The 25,594-nt window shown below is 37.9% G+C and overlaps 1 protein-coding gene across 8 annotated transcripts in view; it reads left to right on the forward strand.

The window, feature by feature from the left end:
* GPCPD1 (glycerophosphocholine phosphodiesterase 1) overlaps positions 1-25,594 on the forward strand; it is a 42,874-nt gene that overhangs the window by 1,390 nt on the left and 15,890 nt on the right. For 4 of the 8 annotated variants that reach the window (XM_027453472.3, XM_027453473.3, XM_072035342.1 and 1 more), the window contains exons 2-8: positions 6,246-6,331; positions 11,949-12,033; positions 13,258-13,342; positions 19,722-19,797; positions 21,799-21,840; positions 23,079-23,202; positions 24,285-24,531. In XM_027453472.3, the coding sequence (XP_027309273.1) occupies positions 6,283-6,331; positions 11,949-12,033; positions 13,258-13,342; positions 19,722-19,797; positions 21,799-21,840; positions 23,079-23,202; positions 24,285-24,531 (708 nt within the window). In that variant the 5' untranslated portion in view covers positions 6,246-6,282. Of the gene's footprint in view, positions 1-73; positions 138-969; positions 993-2,848; positions 2,971-6,245; positions 6,332-11,948; positions 12,034-13,257; positions 13,343-19,721; positions 19,798-21,798; positions 21,841-23,078; positions 23,203-24,284; positions 24,532-25,594 lie in introns of those variants that run through there. The other 4 variants (XM_027453470.3, XM_038176207.2, XM_005019115.6 and 1 more) reach the window with 4 other exon arrangements.

Consider the following 25,594-nt stretch of genomic DNA (forward strand, 5'->3'; position numbering starts at 1 on the left):
CCTGGTGGTTTAGCTGGGAATGAGGGAGGCGATGCTGTAATACCGTTTCTAAAAATTCTCCTCCGGTTGCCAGACAGTGTCCTGACAATTCGGAGTGTCCTCTGACGTTGCTCTAAAACCCAGGTGTTGTTAACCAGGTATGTAATTGAGTTACAATGATTTGGTACTTTAGATGTGTCTTATAATGTTGTGACTCCTTCTGAGGAGCAACAACAAGCAACAAAATCTGTTTTTTATACTACTGGTTTAATCAGATTTGAATAGATATCATTTAAATATTAAAAGTACAGACTGAAGTAGTGCAGTCGGGTTGATAGTCTAATACTGTGAGTAAAAATGACAAAAGGGTGTCTTAAAACAGTAGTTTTCTTTGGCTAGGCTCCTATTTCTGTGGTGTTGAGGGTAGCACCAGCTCTGACGGGTGCTGGATTTTCTCTTGCCGTGCACAGCACAGCTTGGAGGGAGACAGCACGTCAGTGCAGCTCTTTTCCCTGCAGTGCCTGGTAGCGTTCAAACGCAGGCTTCCCACTGGAGAGAGGTTTGGGGCTGCAGTGCCCTGTGTCAGCCCCGCTCCTACCCGCGTATACTCCTAGCTGTCGAACAGCTTGGCTGGGATTGCGGCACCTTTCCCCTGCTTCAGGCTGGAGCTGGACCTCTGCTTGGGGCTGATAAGTCTCGCCAGTATGTACTTTTAAGGTGGAGAATGTCTGCTTAAAGCAAGAAACGTACAAGCAAAGATCCCGCAGCCTTCCAGATCTTGCTCTTTTGATCTGTGTATGCAAGAGAGGAACGATATTTTGAAATAATTGAGCATGTGTTTACTTTTTGCAGTACTGCGGTAGTCTGCACTGGACTGGTGATGAAATGTGTGCTAACGGTATGAAGGAGCCTGCTTGCGCACAGATGGGCTGGTATTTTCCTACAGATATCCAAGCAAATTCAGTAATACAGTGGTTAAAAATATTCTTACATTAAGGACCAGTTGATTGAAGGTATTAAAGTACATTATGTGATTATCTGGTACTCAGGTACTTAGGTTGCTAATTTTAATTAAGTTCTCTGTCTAAACACCTTTGAAAAATCCCATTAAATACCTATATATAAATTTAGATAACTGGATATATATTTTTTAAAATAACACATTAAAAAGCTACTTCAGTAAGCTCTGTTTTTATCCTCACGGGGAATAAAAGAATTATGTTCTGTCTTAGCCAGTTATCATAGAATAATTCAGGTTGGAGAAGACCTCTAAGATCATCCAGTCCAGCCTTTAACCTAGTGCTGAAGTCCACCACTAAACCGTGCTACTGAGTTCTACATCTGCACGTTTCTTGAAGACCTCCAGGGAAGGTGACTCAGCCTGGGTCATCCTTAAATGTGACGTTATTTGGCAGAGTTTCAGGATGATGGCTTCACGTCAGACATTTCTGCCAGTAGTTCACTGCTTAGGGTTTGGGGAGGCAAGTGAGGAAGAGGTGTCCCAGAGTGTCTTTCAGCATAAGCCTGCTTCTCTTCGGCTTTCTCAGTGTTGGTTTGCCAAATACAGATTATCCTTAATGGATAAAGTCACTGCAAAGGGCCCAAATCTCTCACAGCCTGGGTCAGCCAGCTTCTAGGAGCTTAAATGAAGCTGGTTTAGTTCACAGTCCAATGGATGTGATGTAGAGAGAACAGAGTTTACAAAGCTGGATGTACTGGAAGAGCAGTATTTTGCTTTTCCTTTAATCTTTTTTTTTTTTTTTGAAATTTTATTATTTTTGATACAGAAATCTTCCTTTTGTTCCCCCTCTTCAGAAAGCTAATGAAGAATTTCCTGAGGGTTGGTCTGTTAGTTTGTTTCTCCTTTCTTCCACCTCCACTAGATGTCAATTTGTAGTTTCCTGCTATACATACTCTGTATGTATATCTCCTGCTATATATATACACACCCAGCCAACCACCCTGCAGTCCTTATGGATATCTCACAGCTGATAAAGTCAGTGTTAGATGGAGTTCTGTCTTAATACAGTTGACTAAAATGTTGCCTGCCTACTTCTAAAAGTTGCTTGTTTATACAAAAAAAAAAAAAAAAAAAAAAATTAGAGGCCTCTGGGCTTGGAAGTCTGTGATACTCTGTTATTCTGTGAGTCTAAGACGTGCTCAGTGTTTGTAGGCTATGGTATTATATTCCAGGATTGTCCCAGATGACTTGGTGTTTATTATATAAGCCTGAAATGCTGACCCCTGAGCCAGAAGGTTCAAGTTAACTCCAGGCTTGGAATTAATCAAGTCCATGTTCTGGTATATTTTGACTACGGCAAAAAAAAATTATCTTGGTCTTCTCCATCCAGGATAACCTCTGTAATCTTTGGTGCCTCATTTGTAGAGGAAAGGTATGGTATTTTCATACGCTAATAGCTGACTGTGTTATGCCAGAAGGAGAGTGTTAAATGTCGTCTTTTCTTCTGAGTGCCTTTAGGGACACAAGGCTGTCTGTCTGCATCTTCTGGAGGTGCCTTTCTAGAATGAGGAGAGGAGAGACTATTATTTAGGGAGTACATTGCCTCCTGTCACTCTTCTTCAGGTGTCAATGAGGAGGAGAAAATTAACGAAGAAAAGGCTTACAGGACATATTAGAACTGTTTTTCCTTTCTTCCACGTGCAGGTTACTGTGCTTAAAGTCTTGGTTGCTTTTCTTATGGGTGTCTGAAGGCAAGTAAGTGGCTTTTTGAAACTGCAGTACAGTGCTTCCCCTCCCGAGGAGAGCTCTGCCTTGCAGCAAGGGAACCAAGGCTGCATGTGACCCTGCCCTCTCAGCTGCTGACTTGCCCCTGCCCTGAAGCCTTGCTGCCAGCCTGTGGCGAGGCTGGCTGATGGGCAGGGTTCTGAGTCCAGCTTGAGAAGGCAGCGCAGCACTGCCTCCGGGCTCAGTCAGGGCGCTGCTGCTGTGCAGGCACCGTCTCCTCGGGAAGCCTCCGGAGGCTGTGAAAGGTAAGGGCAGAGAGTGCAAGAGTGGCTGTGGCGTGGAGGGGAAATGAACTTGTTTCCGTTGGGAAAGCAAGGTTCTCTAGAGAGATAAATGTTTGTTTTTTTTCCTCAAAGTGAAGTGCTGGTAGTGTTGTGTGAGTGTTTACTGGGTAAGATTTGTGTATCCCATGGGGAGATGTCAGATTCAAGTGGTCACTGCTTGCTTGCACAAGGGTTTAGTTGCAGTACCAATAAAAGCTGACCCAGCGGGCAAGGAGGACGCAGGCTGAGGGGCAGCTCTCTGCACCACAAACACACGTTTAGTCACACACAACTGCGGCAGATGTGAATTCAGCTGGAAAGCTTTTGAACCCAGAGACCATTTAAAAACGGTCGTACAACTTGATAAATGTGCTCAACTGAATTTGTTTTATCTTTGCTGATTAGGAAATGTATAACACTTTTCCCCAAAGCTGTTCTAAGAGACTGCATTTCCCCTGGGCAGTCGGTAATGACTGCTGAGCTCTGTTCTCCCCAGCAGTCCGTCTGTACAGGTGTGGGGAGTAGAGGATTTTGTTATTCTGCCTCACCAAAGGTGAGGGAGGTACTGAAAGCCGGAGGGAACATAGTTTAGAACATCGGCTGACACCTACTGGTCAGAGGCTTTTAATGTTTAGTCTAGGGTTTCCTTCTGGGAATTAACCTCTGTCTTCTCAGGAGCAGTCAGGACCAGGACAGTTAAACCTCTGTGCTTTTTAGAAACTAGATAGAGCATTTTTGTATCATGTTAAAGTACAGAATGGTTTGTAGGTGCATGATGATACACAACAAAGATTTGATTTATGAACAAAAAGATCTCTGCTGAAATAGAGTTACTGAGTGGACAGATGTTATTTCTTCTTTACTGTATACTTGCACAGACTGCTCTGCTAGAGAAGATACTTATTTAAAATGAGGTAGTGCTTTAGACCTGAACACGAATGTCAGTACCATACCTGTACCTGCTGGTCTGCTAGAAATCATGCCTGAGTTTAGTGGTGTGAACTAGAATTTTCCTTCTCCTGTTGTAAATTTTCTGAGCAGAATTTTGAAGACTTTTCAGTGTGAGTTTAGTAATTCCTTACCATTAGCTACTGTTGCAGAGAAAAGTAATGTTCTTTGTCAGTCAGTTTAGGAAAGCCCACCAGTGTAGGCTACCTCCCACAAGTAGGTACACAGAACGCTTGCAACATGAAGTGAAAAAGGCCTTATAGATTTAATGACAGGGTTTCAGATTTTCTCTAGGAATGGATGGGTAGGTAGTTAATTTGAAGTAGGGTAGTCATGCTGTTTTTCATCGAGGTTAATTTTGTCGTGTTGCATGAGCCTTTGGTAATGGATTTTTTTTACATGGTGAAAATCTGTTCTTGCTTTGGGGAACTGGGTTCAGGCTTCAGCTGCTATCTACCTGCTTTGTAGCCTTTCCCAAGTCACTTCTGCCTCTTTCAGCTCTTCTGCCTTCCTAGTTAAAGGCTGTCCAAGCAAAAACAATCAGCAAACCCAGCCAGGGCTGTGAGCTGTTGGTTGTCATTACAAATACACACCAGTCATTCGTATTTTCTGCTTCAAAATGAAGTTTTGGTGTCATATTGAACCAGTTTCGAAACTGTACTTTTATTTTTGGTACTGAAGTGTGCTGCATTTTAACCTTCCCATGTCTATAAATAGCTGCTAAACAAATACTAGACTGTGTCCCTGCTAACATACAGACTGCCTAATAACAACAACACAACAAAGTTTGTAATGGATGTGAGCCATCTGTGGAATTTGTTTATTAGCTGTATTTATTTCTAGCATCAGTACTTTGTTGTTTTGTTTTGTTTTTGTTGACAGCAGTGTTACTTTTGAAGCTTACATGTGGAATGAGGATATGTGACCAGAAATACCTATATTGCTACCGTTTTCTTTCTCTCTGAAGAGTCATCTCCCTTGACTTGGTATGAGAGAAATAAGGGAGGAGAAGAAGGAACATAGGGGTGGCAGTAATGAAAAAAGGATTAGAAGATCTGCAGGGAAAACTGTAGATGTTCAAGCTTCAGACCACAGCTAACTTTGTGATTACTTGGGATCAGTGAGGATTACAAGTATTTTCCCTATGTTTTCCTACCAGCTGACTTTCTTCAGCTTTTCGTGTTTTCAGGGCTTTTTTTAACTCCTGTTGATCTACACTGTGCCCTTTGAAGGCAAAGGCTTGCAGCAGAGCTAGTGCTGAATTTGTCCTGCTTTTGTTCTGTTCAAAAATAATAGTAATGTAAACATTCTGCTCGCTTGGATGAAAGGGAGGAAAACAAACCAACAGTGCTATAAAGAGATGGATTTGTTGAGAGCATTGTGAAGTTAATCCTGCATATAATTAGTATGACTGACCGTTCTGCAACCTGTATCGAGGGGAATGTACTTGGGAGATTACAGTTAGCCTAGAAATACCCAGACTTCAATAGGACTACTACCTTCATAAAAAAATCTAAAAGCATATTTTATGTTAATGGGGTGGGATCCTGGTGGCTTTTTTTTCTGATGAAATTATTGTGCATTGGAGGAGGGTAAAAAACTGAGGCGGGGTCAGTCCTCTAACTGCCCTGGCTACAGAGTTTACTAGCAGTCCCTTCCTGCTATGGCGACTTCAAGATAAGGTTGCTTCGTGTTTCTGCTTGCTGCTGTTCCAGGTGAAAGGCTGGAAGCCTTGGTAGGAGCACAGAGCCCAAGGTGATGATGGGCAGTCCTTTGCCTGTGACAGCAGAGAGCTGTCACCTGTTCTTTCCTTTATTCCTTCCAGGTAGGAGTGCTCATCTGCAAAACTCTTCATGTGTTGTCTTCAGGAGGATGCTGAAGAATAACACAGGGAGACAGAAGTTAGAGGCTGCCAAAGCCCATTTTAAAGGTCTTAACCGTAAAACTCTGGGACCAAAGTTAGTCATAACAGAGGTTGTTTTTTTTAAATATTTTTTTTTTTTTTTAAAAAAAAAGAGTCCCAAAACTGATACATACTGGGTAATGTGGATAGTTGCATATGTTATGTTTTTCAGTTGTCTCTTGTTCCAGTGTTGCAACAGCGTTTTCTGCAGCTGGATGCTATTTTCTGTGTCTGCTGCTGGTTTTAAAGAGCTTGCTATTTTTGCTGCTCGCTCAAACAGCAATGCCACTAGTTGGCTTGCTTCCATGTAAGTGGTTGAGATTCATGTTTCTTTTTCCTTAGGACAGCAGAAGAAGTAGTGTATCATTCCTGAAATATTGTTGTTCTGTTTTTCCCCCCACTATAGGAGACTTCAGCTTTCCTAAGACAAAAGTTCTGCAAATATGACCTCATCTCAAGTCACTTTTGAAGTAAGAGGACCATCAGCACCAGGTAACCAAGTTGAGCTTTTCTTCTTGTATGGTAGAACTACAAGAAAACTGATTAGAAAAATGTTCAAAAGTTGTCTTACCTGTTTTTTTTTCAGTGGTAAAGGAACACGCCCATTCAATTATCAAAATAAGTCATTGTAAAATACATTAGGAAAAAATTTGACATAGAAATCCACACAGTGTGCTACCTGTTTTCTTGCTCACTGAAATAATTATGACTGCTTTAAAATGAGTCTTCTCTACTGGCTTCTTATTCAATGAGAGGGAGTATTTACATTCTGGACTGTAATAGGCATGCATGGACATGTTTGTTCTGTTTTTTCTTTTCTTTGTGTCCCTGTTGAAAATTCTTTGTAGTAAGATACGATCTCTACTGGGAGTTGGTGACAGAAAGAACATGTGGCCTAATTCACTATTGTTTGGAAATGCATCAGATACAAATAAGTAATTCCTCAGGTGATAAGAACAGTGTCACTTGGTCATTTTCATGATTCCTTTTCATATAGCTGTTACCCTGCATCCTGCACCATGAGATTCTGACAGTGATAGTGTATTTTTGCCTAATGCTATCACAGATTTTCATTTCTGTAAATGCCCATTAGAAATAAATTGAGCTTAATGTTTCAATAGCAATCTGTCGTAGGAAGTTCTGCTAAGCAAATCCATGTTTAATACACAGAATAACTATTCACAATTACTTTGTTTTCAGTGAGTTTCCCTGACTTTCAGAAAAGCATCAAGTTTGCTCTTTTATTTACTGTTCAGCTTATAAAGCCCTTTAACCTCCGTTGTATTTATGTTGCTGAACACTAGTCTGAGTTCAAAAATGTTTTAGTCCTTTGGTGTACAGAAATATTTTTATACTAGTTTTTTAGTTTTCCTCTGTTTTCTGTTTCAGCTATGCTCTTTAGAAATGGGGAATGAATGTTAGACTAACCCAGAGCGTTCCTGACTTGAATAGGGGAATTAAAATATTTCATTTTTTATGAGTGTTTGTTATATGTGCATTAACATGTTGTCACTCTTTGCTTTATGTTACCATGAGGAAAAATTATTTCTGCATGGGTAAAGTAATTTCACAATCTTCTGAGAATTGTAAATAGCTCAGATTGTTCTGCCTGTTGTATTGCCTTGCGTTTATCAACCTCACATCAGGTCTTCCCTTGCATCACCAGCCTGCCTACTTCTGTTACATCCTCTTGATGTTCCGTATTTTGCTGATTTTAACTATTGTAATCTGACAACTAGAAGTCATAACAGCATGTAAGTCATAGAAGAAGTTATTTCAAATGCATACTACCACAACAGTAAGTCGTTATCCACACACAATACTCTGTAGAGACCTCTGCAAGGTCTCCAAGCTACCAGCGGTGGTGTAATATCTGTCTAATTCATAATATGGGTCTTAAATAGAATCCTTCTTGATTTGAAGACAGTAATTCAGCTGCACATAAATAATACAAAGCAATAAAATTTCATTTATCTCCAGTTATCATGGCAAGGATATTCCCTAACGTGCAAAATACTCATGGATTCTGAAGAAGCCCAGCATTGGCTCCGTGAGCTGATGAGAGAGGATTTACTAGTGGAGTGGAGAAGAAAAAACATGCTGCTTGGCTGAGGAGTTTGTTGCTTCTGGTTTTGGAGCATGTTTCAGAAGTGGTTCTTTGTTCCTTCTCAGTTACTATTCTTATGGCTTTAAGTAGCATTTCCCCATATCTTTCATCAAACACAAGATTAAGCATAGCATAAAACTTCCATCTTCTTTTGTTAAAACAGGTAGAAATGTTAATTTCTTGAGACAAGTGATGAGTGAATCCAATCCAATTAATGAAATACTTCAGTCAAAAATGTTTCATCATAAGCAACTAAAAGACAGTGCAGCAATCATGCAGGTATCCTCCAGTGGTTAAGAACTGAAACATCCTGTGGTCCCTGTTTGAGTAATGACAAAAAGTGGGTTTAGGATTAAAAAAAATGCTCCTTTCTCAGCTCTTCAGAGCAGGTTTCTCCATTCAGTAGCTCCCGAGTATACCTCCCTTTTTACCCGTGTATCTGTTGAAATTAACACACAGAAATCTTGACCTTCAGCATCAAATTAATTTAAATGTTATTAGTGTTTTATGTGCTCAAAGAACAGGATTGTGTAAGCTTTGTTTCTGTACCCAGCCTGATGTAATACTGCTAAAAATACATCTTGTTTATAAAAGCTATGTGGCAGAAGTGTGTAAAACCACTTTTGTTATCTAACTGAGGAATACAAATTGTCAGATCATGTGTTAACACCAAGATGTAGTGGTATTACATTGTACTTGTTGCTTTGACCTTCATCTTTAGGAACTCTGAAGGAAGCTAACAACAACAAGATGGTAGCTAACAGAAGCAGCTAAATGTGAAATTATGTACAGATTGGCAAAATTCCTGTTACAGACCAATACCAGCTGGTATAACGGTTGTGGTTTGGGGGGGAAAGAAGGGATAAAAACATTAGAAAAGCTTTGACATCTGTGTCATGTTAGACTTCTGTGTTGAGAGTTTGGGAACTGAACTTTGACAGACAATATGGACATGGAGCCTTTGGTAAGGAGCAATGTTTTTATAGCATTTTGGAGAAAACTTCAAAATAAAAAATGAATAGAACTCCAGGTCCTATGAGGCTATAAATCATTAGTGTAGCTAACCAGTGCAGTGTTGCAAGTCATGCTCTCTTTGCCCTGTTTGCAGTGGTGTTTCCACTGTTGTGATGGTGCTGTCACTAGCCAAGTTGTCTTTGGGTATGTAACTTCCTTTTACTGATGAGATCTGCAACAACAAATAGCATCAGGAAGATGTAGACCCTGCTCCAGTGGCTGATTACAAAGAATTGCTGGGAGATGCCATTTGGATAGCATTAAAAAGTGACAAGAGGTTGCTTCTGCTCACATCAGTGTTAATGTGCTTGGTTTTGTCCAGGGAGGAGGGCGTTGAGATGAAGCCTTATGAAAGGAGGGAAGGAGTGTAGAATCTCTGGGTTTCTAGAGCTGTCAGCAGTTCTGTGAATGGAATGATTATTTAAAACACCACACTCTGAGTCTGTCAGATCACCTTGGTGAGGAGTTGGTGAGGCAGGAGTGAGTCCTCACCTTGGATGCTCAGGTGTTGTGTCCTCATCACTCACGTTTCCTGTTGATGTCAGTGGTTCCAGCTACAGGGTGGAAGGGCATCTGCAGCAGAGGAATGACGCTTTGACTCGCTCCCTCTAGCCAGACTACTTCTGGAGTTAACACTGGCAGTGAAGCCTACACGTTGACATAAACTCATGACATGGAGCACTTCGTTTTTGTCTCATCCGCTCAGAAGGAAAATTGTCACTGGTTACTGGCTGTGACTTGTGTAGGTCTTCATCAGGGCATAGCACTGTACCAAGAGATGGTTAGGGGGTTGAAGATTAGCTAAGAGAAAAAATAAACAAAAACAAGCCTACTGAGTTTAGAATTGCCTTGGGAAAGACAGTTCTCCTATATGCATTTTTCTTGTGCTTTTCCGCAAACAGCATTTCACAAATCCCAATTCAACCATGTGACGTGAAGTGGGTTTAGGAGTGACTGTGCATCCTGTTCAAATGTTGACTATTGTGTGTTGTACCTTGCGGAGTGATAAGTCTTCACCATACGGTCACACTATTTTGTTTGTTAGGTGGTGGTGGATGGTTTTTTTAGGTTGCTCTTCAGGGATTGCCTGGCATTTACACAAAGATGAACAAAATGCTGCCATTTCAAAGGAATATTAAAAGAATTTTCACTCCTGTTTAATATCTTCAGTCAGCAGATGCGTGGTATTTAAGTGGTTTTCCCTTCCTCCTTCACCTTCCCCTGCAAAAAAAAAAAACAGTCATGTGCCCCAGTGGGGTGGAAAGGGTAAAACACCTGACTGGCAGTTCTGTGTAGTAACTTGCACAATAAACGTATTCATACTGCGCACACACAAAAAAATCAGCTTTTGTATGCTTAGAGCAAGCATGCAAAAGCCTGGATTTTTTTTTAATGAGTTGGAAGACAAGATTTTTAATTGGGGGGGAAAAATAGTTTAGGTTTTAAATTATTATTTTTTTTTGTTTTGTTTAAAAAGAAGGAATTAATGTATTAATCTTAATTCCTCACATTTGCATGTCTGCAGTGCTCTTTTTTGTAAAAATCTGGTGGTGTCTTTTATTAGGTGAACCTGTATACCTGGAAAGGATGGACTCTCTTCTAGAGGTATAAGTACATCCTCAAAGGTCTTACTTCAGATTTCAGTCTTGAAGTACCAGCTGTGATATTTAGCATAGTAAAAGGTAGTGTCTATGTAACCTACATCTTGCACTTTGTATTTAGAGATTATTGTACCCGCAGCATTTTACTACTGCTTTCCCAGTATGAAAACAGGAAATCACCATCAGAGGTTTGTGTCTTGCTTTTGTCAAGACTGATATTTGTTTCTCCAAGACTTTTCAGCTATCAGTTTGATCCCTGCTGTTTCTGTTCATCAGGCAGCACCACCCCTAACCTTAAAATAACCTTAAGGGATTATATTAACTTCAGCTGAATGTCCTCATGCCTATTGCGGTGTAAGGGTTTCTTTGTTTGAAATGTCACATTTATACGTGCCATTTAGATAATGAAGTTCATTTCAGTACATATTCTTGTTAATACTTTTTTTTTTTTGAGAAGTGGCTCTAGCACTGTGGTAGTTCTTCTATTTTGCATGGAAAGACTAAAAGGTTAAGCAGATGATGAATAAGCATAACAGCTTCATACTTCCTCCTCCTGTAATAGATTCTTTTTATTGCTTCTAAAAATATTGTTGAATTACTGTGGAAAGCAAAATACTAATTTTGCCTTTCCAATTGTATTTATTGTTGCTTTAATTGTATGTTGGTTTTATGTTGAAAAGCAAGGATAAATTGCAGTGTTAACTTCAACTCTTGCGTTTCCCAGAGTTAAGTATTTCTGTGATACTGTTTTTTGTTTTTACTGTGTGCATGCATTATGGTAGACAGTATGCAATGCTTTTTGTGTGACAACCATATATTTTCACTTCCAGTTAAAAAATGAAAGCGTAGCAGCTAAGTTGATTTTATTTCTCACAAAAATGAAGCTGAATGTTCTCTTGGGAATGATGCTATCAACCTCCTATTTTGCCCATGCTTCTAGGTTATTCATGTGAATCTTAGAAAATTACTTTTTTTGACTTATACATTAGTACATTTCTATGGACTTACACACAAACACACGTATGAAAAAAATTTTTATCTTGACAATAAGAATTTTACAGTAAAAATTTGCCTTCTATTTCCAAGTGTTTGTTTTTTTTTCCCAAACAACATAACTGTAGGAGGATTTGGAAGCCAACCCTTTTAGGGGTTTGGCTTGTTACTAATGGCTCTCTCAGAGAGATCTTCGATGGAAAACACAACACTTTTAATTTTAGGTGGGGAAAAATGCCTTTTTCAACCAAAAAGAGGAAGTTTGGATGGGTGACAATGTGTATGTGTTGAAATTATTTGAAGGTTTGACCATGTAGGCTGCATTTAGTAATTCCATATAGGTTTGAGTAATCATGTCTTTTTTTTTTTCTCCTGTTTGTTCTCTTTTTATTAGGAGAAGTATTTGCAATATGTGGGAGCTGCAGTGCTTTGGGAAACTGGAATCCACAAGCTGCAGTAGTCCTCCAAACTGATGATTGGTAAGTTTTTTTGTTGTGGTGTGTTTTGTTTTTTTTTTTTTTGTTAGTTTGTTTTTCCTTAGAAGTAACTGCAGTTCTGCAGCAACAAACTTGTTCTGGCTCATAGTTCCTAATTTATTAGGCTATATGTGCTATTAGTAAAACTCTCCAGAATTTCTTGTGTTGCCCTTGAACGCTTTGAATGCTTAGGAATGCGTCTAAGGTAATGTTCAATTTGAGTATGTTTTCAAGTTATGAATGATGTTTCTACCATTGTTGTGGAATATTTCAGAAGTACGGTTGTAGACACTTGAAATAAGAGGCTGCTAAGGATCACTTTCACTCCTGTAATGGAGCATACAGGAAGTTATGGGAGATGTTTATAGTGTTTAGTTCTTAACCTGTATAAGTTCTTAGAGTGCCTATAAAGAGATGAGAAGATGATTTTAAAACAAGACTTGTGTTATAAGTCTTAAGTGTTTTGTATCTATATGAAGATGAGTGTATGCAAAAACAGTCTAGACGTGGCAGAGGGATACAGTATTCTTTTAAATTTGAGCCCTACCTATCATTCATCATCTATATGATGCAGGAAATAGGGCTCAAAGGATGTATCTGTAGTTCTGCCAGTGGCTTGCTTATCTTGCATGAATCCCTGGATTTCATCATGTTTTCCCTACCAGTGAAAGGAAGATGAGAGCTCTTAGATCTGTAGATTAGAAAGTGCAGTTTGCGTTCTAAGTATTTATTGTGCTTTTTGCATGCTTGGCTACCCTTGTGTCTCTCCGAACAGCTCAGTCGCTACTTCAACATTGGTAGGGAATGGCTGAAGCATTGGCACAGAATGGCTAAACCAATTCAGTTTGATACTAAATCATAATATGAAGTAACCTGTAAAATGTGTTGAGCCTCACCTACTGTTTTGAATACCATGGTGCAAACTCAGTTTTGCCATCAAAGTTGCAAACAATGCCAAAGTATTTAACTGTTATGCGTATATTTCTGTGATAAATTATTGTACTGACTTAAGGAAAAAAAAGGAAAGCAACAAAAAAGTGAGAGAAAACAAATGTACTCAGATAGGAAAATGATAATCCAAACAAATGTGTGTCTATTAATAAATCAGTTGTTTTGTTTGTATTTTTAGATGACAGTAGAGCTGTTAAGCTAAAATAGTATTTAGAACTCTGGACAAAACTTCAGAAAACTTGAGATGAAATTCTTGAAATTGTTCTCTTTCCACAGTGAATTATGGAAAGCTACTGTAGAGCTTGTTAGAGGTGTTCCTGTTAAATATCGGTATTTTAAAGGGTACTTCTTAGAACCTAAGGTATGTACAACTTTTTAAGTTGGCTCATCTTCTGTGATTTGAAATAAAAAGGATTTTCTGAGTTAATCTTCAGGTTTTTAGAAAGAAATCTTAATTGTAACGTATGCTTGTGGAAATGACAATTCACTTCTGGAGATATGTGACCGTATACAGTTAACTTATTTTGGTTAAAATGTCTTTTGTCTTTTACCCTTGTTAGTGCTTTTTTAAAATTCCAAGGGTATTGAAATGCCTGAGACTATTACAAAGCTTAAGCAGTATGGAGAATTTTTTATTAGGTATAATAGGGCTACAATAACTTACTTAAATGAAGACTTAAGTAAAGACTTGCATCTTTAGCATGGATGCAAGAGGTAGTAGGAGGAAAAACGCTTAATGTGAACAGCTTTATTTAAATTTGCCTAATCTACTACAGTTTTAAAACTGCTGAAGATACTTGGGTAAAATATGAGAAGTATTATCTAGCCTTTTTGCGGCATAATTAATACATGTTAATTTCTTCGAGTGAAGATGAAACGAGGAATGGGACAGCCTGGTGTTTTCTCTAGGTTTGTATACACCTATTTGCATGACCTGACCGAAGAGGCAGAGATGTGCTTTTTTTTGTTTGTTTGTTTTTGCAGGTATTGATGTAAAAGTTGCATGAGAGTTGAATATATTTGGCAGTATACTGGTCTGTAGAAGTCATACTAGGATGGGGGAGGAAGCTCTTTCTTTTTCAGACTAGGGATGAGATTGCACACAGAAAAATAAAAAAGTCAAGACTAATTTGGAAACTAAGCAGCTACTCTTCAGCTGTTTTTCTTGATAACACATAATAGCTGTAAGAAGTAATCCGTTTAAAGTTATCTTTGCTGTCTTGCTTACTCTATTAATATCCTGTAGCTATTTACCTTGGGCTTTAGTTCTTCTTTGAAATAGGGATTATGAAGGCTATAGCTAAACATGCAGAGGAGTTGTGGAATAAGCTGGTCTATATATATATATATTATTTTAAATTATTGAAGAGCTTGGAAGCTTTTGTCAGTTGAACTCAGCCTTCTTTCACTGAAGTGTTAATGGAGGTGTCATGAAAATTCTCAGTGAAGGATACTAATTGAAATAGAACTTGAAACTGTTCTGCTTTTTATTATGGCAAGTGAAACAGTCTAATCTGAAACTGATACTTGCGTTGTTACTTTGAGGTAAAAGAAGGGAAGGCCAATAATAGTTTTTGGTTTGTTTTCTGGTGGCTTTTTTTTTTTTTTTTTTTTTGAGGCCAAAAGTAGGTCAGATTTTATGGCCTAGTAGATTTGATCGGACTCATCTTTCTCACAAATGCCTATAGGCTTAAAATGTAAGCAATACCACCTTAGGATAACCACACTTAGAACAGATTGCAGAAAAAGTGCTCATGGACAACACAGTTTCTGTTTTAACAGTTGAATAAGTTCACAATATGTATTGGTGAGTGTGTTTCTTTAAGTAGGTGCTCTGTATCGTGCACGCTTTATGTACCGTGTGATGCAGAGTCTGCCAAGGTAAGTATGAATTTTATGGAATAACAGCATAAAGAGCTCCTATATTTTAAAAAAATAAAAATAAAACACCCTATACACCAAGTATGTGAATTGCCAGGGTACATGGTTATCTGCTTAGCAGTCTCTAACCTGTACCTGTTAAGTGTGCAGTACCACAGAACCTTTCTCATAAAATAGATTATTTTGTAGTTGGGGTCTTTGCCCTCAGTGTTTTCCTTTCTGTAATTTTTTTGAAGAACAAAGAAAAAGCAGGGTCTCCTCATTCTAACAGGCATGTAATATATCCTAGAATGCAAATGAGTCTGTGGAGGACTTCAGCATTAACAACCCTGTTAAGGATAAGATCCTTCTAAATTACATTCTCAATATTTTTATTTCAATAAATGTGTGAATTGCATGTGATTTATCTTCTAAATTGGATAGGCTTGCAATATATGATCCTTCAAACACTGCTAACATTTTGTTAGTGCAATTCTATATGTCACAGTCTGTAGTTGAATAACTTAACTATGTGTAGACTTAAATACATGTTAAAGTCTGCATATGTCAATTTTACATGACATAATTGATTAAGCAATGTTGAAGATGGGTCTGTTTAAGTTACCATACCCTTCCTTTCTGAAATCTCAAGCGTCTTCAAAGATGCAGTTATGATCACATCCGCATGGGTGCATGTTGGCCAAGTGGGGGTGGTGCATGTTTACACTGAGAAATAATCGTTTTCATATCCAAAATGTTACTACAGACTAGATGGGAAAATACATAAATGCACATTTTGGAAACAACAAATAAAGAGTATTTTTCACACATGAAAAAAGTCATCTGATCTGATCTCTGTTACTATTTTGCTTGAAGGGTAGTACAATGTCATGGGAAGTTTGGCTGGTTGGCAGTAAACTATTTTGATGTTAACATGATTGTGGTTACATAAATAGAGCATTATTTTATACTTAACATAGAAATGTGTAGAATATTTGTAGGAGTACAAATAAGTGAACGTATATATAAAAAATACTTTACTGAAATATCTGTACAAGGCTTGACTCCTTGAATATTCAAGAGCTTCTAACGTTGTGAACGTTTTAATGATTATGTGAGTCATCCTAAGACTTTCAAAAGAAAACTAAATACAGGATTTGATGAAACAAGTCAGTAATTTCAACTGGTTTGCTCCAGGTTTGTTTTTGTCTTAAGCACAGTCCAGTACCAGTTACCTTAATGTGATGGTCTTCCAATCTTTTATTCTAAACATAGGTTCTGTTTGATTGAAAGAGGGAGGAAAAACACCAACAACCTGCTTACCTGGCTTCAAATTTAAATCTTGTGTATAGCGTATGTTTGAGGAGAATGTTTTATGTATTGTTTGTGTGATATGTTTGAAAACGTTCGTAAGGTCAATACCTTATTCTGTTTAGCTGCGTTCTATATTTGTTTTTCCAACAGTAAGCAAGCATGAAAGTTCAGAGTTATTTATTTCAAGGAAATGTGAAATAGCTGTGTGTGTGTAGTGGGATTTTAAAAATTGTATTGGTGAACGTTTCACATTTGTGAGAATATTGCTTGACTGTAGATACTGTAAATAAGACTTGCATTTTTTCCTGAAATACAAACATATCAAATCCATCTAGTGCTTGGAATATAATAATCAGGGTGAAATTTAGGTCTAGGCCCAGTAATTTCTCTAGTAGCAAAGTGCCTTAGAAAACCTGTTGCCAGGCTGATAACTGGTGGTTAACCTGTTGGTAACAGAGGAGCACTGCTGCTGTGAGTGCACTGAGGTAGCAGGCTGTATTCAGCTGCTGCTTGAAGTACCTTAGAGGTGCTGTTGCCTTGTGAATTGAGTGACGCTGACTCTATGGCTATTGTTGTTTCATTGGTCTTTTGCTTCATTACTGTATTTTATGTGGTACTGAAATCTGGAGGTGTTTTGGTCAGAAATCCACCACAGGCAGTGAAGTCTAATTCATTTAGCTCTGACCTGTTCCTGAGGTACATCAATATCCACTCCTGAAATAGAGTTTCAACAAGTTAGCTGTAAAGTGCAATTGGTTAAATGTCGCTGTGGTCTTTGTTTTGTTTTGTTTTGTTTTGATTTTTAAGCTCACCTTGTTTTTCTTAATGTCTACTCTGTGTTGCCTTGGATCAGGAATCTTGGCACTGGCCTCCTAAACTGTCATTTAAACATCCAAAGAAGTGCCTTAATTTTTCAATTGTACTGAGCACCCAAGCACTTCATCAGACTGCTTTGAACTTCTGGAAGCCACCTCATGTTATGTAGGCCTTTTACCCTGCATTTCAAAACGTCTCATGACTTACCGGGGGCTCCCCAGCCTCTGACAGTGTGCGAAAACTTTTTTTAGAAGATTCCTTTAAGTCTTTTCATAGCTTTTTTAAATTGCATCAAATGGTCAGTCAAAGATCAAGGAATATAATTTTGTGGACTTGATTTAAAATAAATTCTCTGTGTTGGTACAGAGGAGTTCATGACATACAGTGCCACTCCGTATAATCTCTGTGTACTGCCCACAGGGATGCTTGATGTGACACTTGGGTACCTGTCCTCTAAAGCCTGTCCTAGCAGAGCCTGGCTTTTTAGGGAACATTACCATGTAATAAATGTTGATGACACATCATCATTTGCTACAGGCTGGTCTGGACAGGACTAATGTTGGTATATATTGCTGAAATTGCATCAGTATTCTAACATCACTGGAACAATGACTAATGTGTAATGAAAACAGCTGCAGTTATTTAAATTCATATAGGCACAAAATCCAGGGATTGTGAGAGAGCTCTCAGTCACGTCTGCTCATACTTGCTAATCCATTGCGCTTCTTTTCCAGGTAGTTCTGCTTATCTCCTTGTTTTTAGTATGGAAATTGAGGGTTTCTGGGATTAAATGCATAATCAGCCCACTGTATCTCTTCCAGGGGGTGAAATTTTAACTGTATCCAGTGTGTTGTGCTTATTGTTGGAATAACATTACTCAAATTTTGATTCTTAATTTCTTTAACATAAAAGTGAAATGTGGAATTACAGTAGTGTATTTATCCTTTCAGAAATAAGCTGTTATTGTATTTTAATATGATATGTTGATTTTTTTCTACAAGTAGAAGCTTTTGTTTGCCTTTTTATAGGAAACAGCCTAATGCACGTTAGGACAGATTTTCATTCCCAGCTTTGCAAACTGCAAGTTCTGCATGTGTTTATGGGACCTGCTGTTGGAGAACTTGCAGGCTTATGTGCTGTTAGGAAATGGTAGCCCCTCTGCTAGCAAACACAGATTTCAGCTTTGAAAATGGGAATTTTATATACAAGCATGGATCTGCTGTAAAAAATGGGAGGGGGAAACTTCTTATGAGCTTTCCTACAAGTCCATAAGAACAAGTATTGTGGCAACAGCAGAGGAAAGGATTAAAACTACCCTGTAACAGGAATCAATGAAAACAGTAATACCATCTTATGTATATTTATCTGTATTGTATCTTTAAAGCAGAACTTTAAACATTTGTGTTTTCTCCTGACATGACTGTTAAGTATGGACACTTCTGAAATCACTAGAAAAATCAGTCTGCACTCTGAATCTTAGCTAAAAGCCAACCTTTCCTCCTGAGCACTTCTCAAACCTTTGGCACTTGCTCTTAGAAAACCAAACCGTAGTAGGTTAAATGTGTTTGATGGTCAAGAAATACCATCATTTGGTAAAGAATTTACTTAGTGGGCTGTAAGACAACAAAGTATTCAGATTCCCGGATCTGCTGACTTGGAATCATGTCTGGGTGTGTGTGTTGATCTGAAATGTGTTTAAACAAGAACCTGAAGTACTGGGACAAGTTGCCATTGAAGTCAGTATGATTCCGGTAGGCAATAGGAGCTAGTCTTTCTGGAAATGAGCCACTTAGGCCCAAAGCACCAAAAAGACGAATTCTCCAGCTATTTGACAGCATTTTTAATGACTCCACACCATGTTAGGGAAACCTGACAACTTCCTAAGGTGACTGAGCTGGGATTCAGGCATATTTTTTCTGTTGTTAAGCACTGGCTGTCTGAAAGTTTTAACCTGGAAAGCATTTTCAAGTGGTACTGTTTTGAAAAAAGAGATTGAGCTACTGTTCTGTTCATCTGTTTAAGTCTAGACTACATTTGTCAACAAAACTAATTTTTGATGGAAGAATCTAATTTATCCTGCTTCAAACAGAACAGTCTGCAGGGAGCTTCACTGCTGGCTGATTGCGTTGTGCCAGTGTATTTTTCCTTCTGAGGCAGTAAAATTCCATTTCTGCTTTAATTGGATAGTAGCTAACTTGTTCTTCTATATATACCACAAGTAGAATAACCGTGTTAGATAGACTTGGAATTATTTGAGCAAATTGTGAGGGAGAAACCACCCCAGCAGCTCCTAACTGCATGAGTAGATGCTGGGTGCTGTAGAGAATTGCGGAGATGTGGCTTAAGTGAATTCTTTTTATAAATTGCTGCAGGAGTAGAAAATGCACATAATGAGTTCAGAGATGCTTTTTTGTATTCGAAGGAGACTATGCTAGTTCAGCGGAGTAGCTATAAGCAGCAAAGATTTAGTCGTTCCATTTCATGTCTCCATCCTGTTGGACTTCTCAAGTTTTGTCATATGTAGTGTAACACATCAGGTAGTAAGTTGTAAGGGGGTAAGAACCAAGCCTGACCTGTTTGCTTTCTTTCTTGCTTTCTTTCTTTCTCTTTCATTCTCTTTCTCTGTCCTGTTCTTTTTTTTCTTTCTTAAATTTATAAGTTTAGTTCACAACCATCCCAAACAGATTCATGGGTAGAAAATCAGATATAACAAAAGAAATTATTGCAGACATTTAACTTTTAAATTACAGACTATCGATGGTCCCTGCGAAGTCATAGTTCACACGTGGGAGACTCATCTACAACCACGATCAATTACCCCTTTAGGTATGGGCATCAACTGCATCTGTTTGAGGCATATGCATAAGATTGCTAATATGCTGCACATCGGTTTTGAGGGATTGATAATGAAAGCTTTAAAATACTTAAATGTATTACTGTGTTGGAGGTATAAACATTTTTTTTTTTGCACAACATGGACCTTACTCTCAAAAAAAAAAAGTGTGTGTATATATATATATATATCTGTAAGTGGCTTAAAAATTGAGTGGGTGTAAAATTTTTTGCTGCCATCCTTAAGATCATGTGGGTTGTTTTCATGAACTTGTAAAGTAATAGTTTTTTGTAATTTAATTCTTTGAGACTAAGGATCCATATTTTTATTTCCAGAGAATGTGGGGAGGGGGAGGGTATGAATTCACTACTGTTTTTGTTTAAATACCATTCCACCAGTAAATTTTTAAAGCAAAACTTTTTAATTAGGCTTCTTTAAATGAATGGCTTCATGTAAATAGAGACATGAATGAGCTAATTTACCCGGCAATTGAGCAGAAATTTATTTTGCTGGAAGAAAGGGTGGCATGCAGACTTGTGTACAAGTTTCTAATGCTTTTCTGAGATGGGAAAATACGGGTTTCTTTGCTTTTTTATTTTTTTTATTAAGAGTGTTTGAAATAACCTTTGAATGTAGCTTGTAATTTAGATATGCTGCTATAGGATGGCATGTTTTAAGCACTTAGCTCTTCTAGGATATGAAAAATGTTATTTTCTCCACATTTAAAAGTATACATCTGTTAAGTATCTTCTGAGTCATTGAAAGAACACCTCTTTTAGAAAGAAGCTTGTATTAAAGAAGCTGTAAATAGTGAATAGTGCCATGATCACTGTTTTGGGGGGTTTAATTTCATTTAAATTAGTGCAGTTAAGTGTTGGTGTCCCTGTAACAAAGTGATGTTTTTGTATTTGTAAGGAACTAATTAGGGAAGCAGCCTACCCTCTGTTAGGGTTAAGACTTTATCTCTCAATTCAGATAACTTCTTTCATGCAGTTAGGATTTTTTTTTTTTTTTTTTGAGTACCACTCAGTGCTTTTTGTCTCCTTAGTAACTGATTAATGTCAAAAATAGCCTCTGCAGAATTCTGTGGTTAAAGATGCATTTTTTTTATTTTTTTTTTAACGGACCATGAAGTTTAAGTTAACTTTTATCACAGAAGCTAACTTTACCCAGGATCTGTTCGTATGAAATAGGGGCTTTCTTCATAAGCAGTCTTTTAAGAAAATGCAGCGAAACCAGGATGTTAGCACTTGGTCATTATGATCCTGAATTGTTGCCTAATGGTTTTTAAAAATGGAGGGCAGGACTATGATTCTTCCTAGAAAAGGATAGGGTTCATGGCTGTAATGACAAAATTTTCTTAAAGTTTGTTTTGAGTAACTTGTAGTTTGTGCAGGTTGCTGCAATTCTGTTAACGTTGATGAATTGCTTAGCGCATAAAGATTTCAGTTACTAAAACTTTGGAGAGGGTAAGGATGAAAGGAATTGTGGAGCATTTTGAGTATTTCATCCTAGGATAGGGTTTCTCTCACATGGACAGAATAAGCAGGCTGGACAGAATCGAAAGACTTGCTTGATTTAGAAGCTTTAAATGTGCAGGAGAACAGCTTTCTTGTAAGTTTGCAAGAAACTTGAATGTCTTGGACACTAACAAGCATTTTAGATTCTAGTAGGACAGAGATGTTATGAGCAAACTGCAAAACTACGCAGCCTTCTTGCTTTTTCTCAGTTCAGATTACTTCAGGTAACGCAGGCATCTTAGGGCATTTTGTGTGTTGATAGGTTTTTCCTGTAGAAAAAGCACAGTCGGAAAAAACTTTATAGTAGGTTGCAATCAACATGCTTGTTTGTTTCACTTTTTCCTACTTTTTATTAGACACACGTTTTGGTAATGAAGTGGAAAAGTAGAATTAATTTAACTTGGCAATGATTCCTTTTAGTATGCATACTAATTAGAATCTTTCATTCTTTTTTTCCCCTCCTTTCAATTCTAGAAAATGAAATGACCATTGACGATGGATACTTTGGAATCCATAGTAAGTGAGATAAATTCATCTTTACTGTATACATGTTAACAAGATGAAGCATTGTAGTTGAAAAATAGTGTGAAATACTTTGTTTTAAACATGAGTTTTCTGCTTGTGATTGCTTCCTCGGTTTGCACAGTTGGTTTTATATCTAGCATTTGTGAACATGCTCAGGCTGTAACTCCTAACGTTAATAAAACACAGCTAAGATGAGCTTAAAGATTATCAGTGTACTGGTGTTAAAGATCAGAATTTGTAAACTTGAAATTATAAGCATGTACTTTTGGAAATGCAGATTAGGCTGTTAGCTTTCTCTTTAAAACTAGCCTTAGAAAGAACTCTTCCTGACTAGAAGAATGTCACTTAGACAAAACGTACAAAAATGTGCTTCGTCAGATGAGCACATAACTGCCAAAACCTCATGTTCTTGTGCATGGATGTGTCTTGCTTTTGTCTGTTAGAACCCACCTCTCCCTTTATGTTCAACCCCTTGGCACCTGAGTTAACTCTTTGTCACGTCTCATACAGCTTGACTTCAAGTTTTTCAGTTTTTCTCCTATCATCCAAGGATATATTTTGCTAGCAATTACTTGAAACTGCAGAGTCTACTTTGACACGTGGTCTGGCAGCTTATGCTTTCTTTGTAGGCTTTCTTTCTCCTGATGGTGAAGTTGAGGGTTTTCCTCCCTGCTTTTTCCCAATTGTATATATTACTATATTTTGTCCTGCGTGCTTAAACAGCTTTATTGCCCTTGCTTATGAGCTAATTTGACATCTGTATCTCAACTGAAACAGTCTGAAGTTGCTTATGAGTCTGCAGAGTTAGTCAGTATTTATCCATGTATTGAGAGATCCCTGGATATGGGATGGTTTTGTGTACCTGTAGAGATTTACTTAGCTGTTAATACCATAAATAAAAATGAATACTGGAATACTTAGTATTCTTCTTCAGACAGTGACCACATGAAGTTGGGAAGGATCGGTGTTCCTATTTGTTTACCTTAAAAGCCAGTGAGCAACTGCAGTATCTGTTGCTTGTTCTGGCTAGCTCAGAAAAAAAGAGGTGAAAGGATGCTCTCAACATTTGCCTTGGAAATACTATTGAATAAAGCTGTAGATAAAGGAGGATTGGCTAGAAGGTGGTGTCGGAGGAACAATAGTTACATTAAGCTGTTTAGATCTTCTTTTAGAAAGTGAAACAAGTTATTAAGTTGTCTTTCTAATTCTTGTTGCTTATTCTTTGACAGATGGTATTGAAACTGTGGATGCTGGGTGGCTGACCTGTCAAACAGAAATCAGGTTGCGTCTGCATTATTCTGAGAAACCCCCTGTAGTGATAACAAAGAAGAAATTTAAAACATCAAGGTTTAGGTAAGAGCCTGCTCATCTTTGGTAATCTTTAGTAGCAATTTACCTCATGTTAATTGTCAGTACCTTTGGTTCCTTTTTTCTTAACGAATTTAGCCTTTAGCATTATGGTTACTGATAGGGCTGTGCTGTTAGACCAATTTCCAGGTATTTAAGTGCTTTGTAAAAATGCAGTGATTAATATTCGATTAGTGGTATATCAGTTTCCTCATTTTATTATTGAAATAGTATCAAAGGTCTTCTGTTTCAGCAAAGGAATTCAAATAGTTAAAACTATTCTGGTCTCACTGCTGAGTTAATACTTTCCAACTTTTGACATTCTGCAAGTTCCAAGCTATCAAAAATGTATGAAGTGATTGTGATGGCAGAAGTTGAACAGGCATCCTTCACAAATATTTACTCCATCTTTGCCTTGATGTTTGTTTCCTGCTTCTTGGCTAGAACTGTAGCATTCTTAGGTAGTGGTCTGATATAGTTCAGGGAGTTTTCTTTATTCCGTTGTCATAACTTCTCCAAAGGACTAGCTTGGATGTGAAAGCTGGGGAAGGAGAGTTGTACTGTTGTTGTGTTCGTTTTTGTTCTTTGTTTATTGACCCAGGTGTTTGTTCTCCTGTGTCTGAATTTCTGCGATCTGGAGCTTGTCCTCACTCTCTCTTCCAACCTCCCCACCTTTTCCCCTTCTTGTGTGGATTTTTTTTTTTTTTTTGGAACTCTCTGGTTGCTAAGCTTTATCCCAGCATATAGATTTTTACTGCATGGTGAAGGCTTTGTGTCTTTTGTAGGTAGTGTTGGCACTCATACTCTATTACTATAGTTCTCCCATTTACTCACATTCCAATATTAGAAGTAATCAGTACTAGAGGTAATTGAGCACTTAAACATGACTGAAACAGGATTTAGACAGCAATGGTTCCAAAATCCTACTCTTGTTAGGGCTTGCTGCATGCACAGCTCTCTGTACTTGGTGGTGTCAAGAAGACTTCTTGTGTTGTATGGGTTTCTGCTCAAGCTGCTTTCTAATTCCCCAGTGTTTCTGAAGACACGCCTGTAAGTTAACCATTTGTTTTGTATTTCTGATCGGGTAGAGTAAAGTTGACTCTAGAAGGCCTGGAGAAAGATGAGGATGATGACGAGGGCCAAGAAAAAACATCCCCTACTGTTCCTCAAAAAATGGCAAACACTGTGGAGTTCTCCTTAATAACCAACAATGAATATAAATGCCGACACTCTCAACCAGACTGTGGTTACGCTTTGCAGCCAGATCGATGGATAGAATATACTATACAAACCATGGAGCCTGATAACTTGGAATTAATCTTTGATTTTTTCGAGGTATGTTGCTTTACCACTTGGAAGCAACTCCAGTCTGCCTTCTGGAGTTGAAGGAGTCAATTACTTTGAGGATTCCACTGATGGCATCAGCCTGCAAAGTGATCAGCTTGATCTTTGGGATGTTACTTGTGTAAATGGTTTAAGAGTCTGTTTGCTGATGCACCATTGTACAGATTTTTGTTTTTGAGTTGTCTCAGTATGATACAAAGTCTTGTGTTTTCTCCTTCTTGATAATAGTTAATTCAAATTGGTCTCAAATCTTAGTGTGTGGTACAGTATATAGTTAAGTTAGCTTGATTTTTATCCTTTAACAGGGGTGAGTTCTGCTTATCCTCTCTGAATTTTAACAGTGCATATAGGGGCTGGTTAAAATACAACTATTTCATCTTGATTTTAAGTTACAAAAAAAATCTATGTAGTAATTAGTACAAATTAAAACTGTGCAGATTCTCGCTACTTCATTTGCTACTTTGCACTCAAAGCGTTTCAAGAGAAGTTAAATATTGATAGCTTTTAACAAAACTAACTTTGGTCTTTTCATACTGTTTATGGAGAAGAAAGTTTTAAGCATTCTCTTTGGTCAAAAAAATGCCTTTAAATCACTTAGAGTCACAATTGTCAAGTTGCTACATAGTTCCTGAAATTAACAATGACCAAGTGCCTGTTCTGTTTGCTAGTAGCTGTCTTCCTTCTCTGCAAATGAGTACAGACCTCTTTTAAACTTACATATTATTTAAGTTGAACTTTGTTTGAAGTGTGACTTGAGTATTTTAGAAGAGAGTATATTCCATATATGGCATTTTTGGTCTGACAAGGTTACTGTATCTAAGAGTTTTATCAAAGATTGATGTACGTGGTTTTCTAGTTTTCAAACAACAATTTCATATTCCTATTTGTAACTTGCAACATAGTTGCATGAAAAATTTTGGTCTGAAACTTGTGTTTTCTGTAACACATAGGAGATTTCATTATATTAGTGGCTGTGTATGTTTTGCTGAGGACCAAGGCTTCCAGGAGAAAGCAGAGTTGGTTAGTATTCTCACCCACATATAACAGTAGGTGT

This window comes from Anas platyrhynchos, chromosome 3, assembly GCF_047663525.1.
Source record: "Anas platyrhynchos isolate ZD024472 breed Pekin duck chromosome 3, IASCAAS_PekinDuck_T2T, whole genome shotgun sequence".
NCBI classification, from domain to species: domain Eukaryota; kingdom Metazoa; phylum Chordata; class Aves; order Anseriformes; family Anatidae; genus Anas; species Anas platyrhynchos.